The sequence below is a fragment of the Lolium rigidum genome, chromosome 7, assembly GCF_022539505.1.
Source record: "Lolium rigidum isolate FL_2022 chromosome 7, APGP_CSIRO_Lrig_0.1, whole genome shotgun sequence".
NCBI classification, from domain to species: Eukaryota; Viridiplantae; Streptophyta; class Magnoliopsida; order Poales; family Poaceae; genus Lolium; species Lolium rigidum.
The window spans coordinates 121,478,988-121,481,316 of record NC_061514.1 but is presented as its reverse complement, the minus strand read 5'-3'; the positions used below and the strand labels follow the sequence as shown (position 1 = coordinate 121,481,316).

At 48.3% G+C, this 2,329-nt stretch overlaps 1 protein-coding gene across 1 annotated transcript; it reads right to left on the bottom strand.

Annotated features, from left to right (window-relative positions):
* Positions 1–574: 574 nt before the first annotated feature.
* On the bottom strand, positions 575–1,617 carry LOC124671914. The gene is made up of 2 exons (XM_047208233.1): positions 672–1,617; positions 575–582 (listed from the first exon to the last, which is right to left on the bottom strand). The coding sequence occupies exons 1-2, from the start codon at positions 1,615–1,617 to the stop codon at positions 575–577; spliced, it is 954 nt and encodes a 317-aa protein (XP_047064189.1).
* Between the last annotated feature and the right edge of the window lie 712 nt (positions 1,618–2,329).

The following is a 2,329-nucleotide window of genomic DNA, read 5'->3' as shown; positions in this document are numbered from 1 at the left end:
CCAAAGTCATGGCAATATGTTGAACATGCCTACCGCTGGATGCTGATGCATATAATGCATAAATATGTTTACGAGGTAGACCATTAATCTTAGGCGGTGCACATAAGCCGCCAATGTAGGGTTTATGTAGAACATTTAGTCATAACTGCCTGATATGGTTACTGCATTCTAGTCCACTGCTAGTGTTAAAACAAGAGTAGAAGTGATGCACACAATCGGTCACATTTATTTGCAAGACATGCAGACCACTGCTAAAATTTCGAAATGGTGCAAATCAAAAGCCGAACTAAGTGCAGTCATTAGCCTTAGCCTAAGAAAATGAATTAGAATGTTCATCTATGAGATAGAGCACCAATACTACATATCAGTTCACTTGCTGGTCCAGATATGGGGAACAATTAGTGTAGCTGCAGAAGCAGAGAAATAACAAATGAAGTAAAAGAGACATGCTTACATGGACAGGGCCGCAACCAGCACAGGTGTGGTTACAGACTCGAGCAGACGAGACCGACCCTTGAATTTGTATGTATGACTCCCCTCCTTGACTTGTACAACAGCAGCCTCAGCCTCAGGGCTATTGGACTGACAAGCGGTCAAGACGTTGTCGGTCTGAAAGGTGTCCAAGATAACCTGGATTTCCTTCAAGTAGTTGGCATCGCGTCTGCTTCGACGTAAGGCCCCCAGCATGACAGAACAGAACCTGCCCATTCCCAGTGGGCAGAAGAGTGGCCGGCAAATCCTGCCATCTGATGCCACCACCGCCGGGAACTCTTTGATTGTTAACAACAATGGAGCCGTGGTAGACAAGGAGACCTTGATGTTGAACACTGAGACGATGGCAGCATCATTGTTACATAGAGGGCAGGCGGCAAAGAGGCTGCCTTTGCCAAGGGGAACGGCCTGGCCAATGAAAGGCAAGTTCTTGTCGTGGACCTTCTCCCACGCCTTGTTGACCACATGAAAGGCGTAAGTGCCGAGCATTAGTTCATCTTGTTGAGCTGAAATCAAGATGTGGGTGCCAATGGCAACATAAGACGTGACTGAGATTTCAGGTGGATTGCGGAATTGGTAGGGGTTGAGGACGGAAGGGAAGAAGGGCGGCGGCGGCAGATCGATCCAGGAGGCCCAACCCGCCCCGGGGCAGTCTTCCCTGGTGGGAGCACCCTTGTTGAAGCTGAGACATTCGAACCAAGGGTCCAAGTCCATTCTGCCGGACACCCGTGGGCGGCGTGAGATGGCGTATACCTCGCCGCGGTGAGAGATGAGGACGGGTTCGTGCTTGGGCTCCGATAGCCGCGGGCCCCGGTACGTCTTGGATGTTCTTGGATCGAAGATGACGGTGCCCGCTCGTAGCCCACCGCCCACAGCGACAATCCAAGAGCCGCTCTTGGAATGCGCCGCGACAAAGGACATGCCATGCTCGGTGCCAGGCATCCCGGCAACGGGGCGAGCGCGCCGCGGCTCGGCAACACAATCGCCGTCGATCTTGAAAACGGAGTAGGACGACTGCTCATCCTGGCGCTCCGCAACAATGAACACCGGCTTGGCAAAGTCGGCTGACGTAGAGTCGTCCTCCACCACCATGGCTTCGCCATCCGGCTTCCTCTTGGGCGCCATCTTCGTCTATTGAGCTATCTAGGGTTTGATTTGGTACTGTACTACTCTCTTGAGGAAAAGCCGAACCGCCGCCGCCCTGCCCGTAGTTAACGATGCATGCCCTAATCTAACTGGGCCTACTTTTCCTTTTACGGGAAAACTGCATTGGGCCCTTCTTCTTTCTTACAGCAAAAACTCGGTGGGCCTTTTCTAGCGCGCGCGCGGGCGCCTCAGAGCGATGGTTTCGCTCAAGAAAAGTAATCATGGTCTCAGCCCATTCAAAGTGCCTCCTTCCATCGGTATTGAGCAGAACGAGGATAGTTGGTCTAGCTGGTACGTACAAGTTTGGTTCAGTCTACGCTAGATCCCTTTTTCTTTCTTTTTCAATATTTCTTCTCTTCATATCTTTCTTTAACCTTTTCTTTTGTTTTATTTTTGTTCTCCTTGATGTAATTTCTTTTTCCCTGATATATATTATGTGTTACTTTATTTATAAAGATTTTTCCTCATATCTTTTCACTCCCATTCCTTTCTATTTTCTTTGTAGACATTTCCCCAGTTTAACTACTTTTTTTACGTTTTGTTCTTTGTGATTTACTTTCTTTCGTTCCCGGATTTATAACTGGTTTTTTTTTCTTAGAAAGACTTTATTTTAGGAAATTAGTCTCACAAATTTTATACGAGACTTGTTCCCGAACGCAATATTATTATTCACCAAGTAGACGAGACTTGT

What these genes read in the sequence shown, in the direction of transcription:
- LOC124671914 (XM_047208233.1), bottom strand. Translation starts at nt 1,617, where the DNA reads ATGGCGCCCAAGAGGAAGCCGGATGGCGAAGCCATGGTGGTGGAGGAC.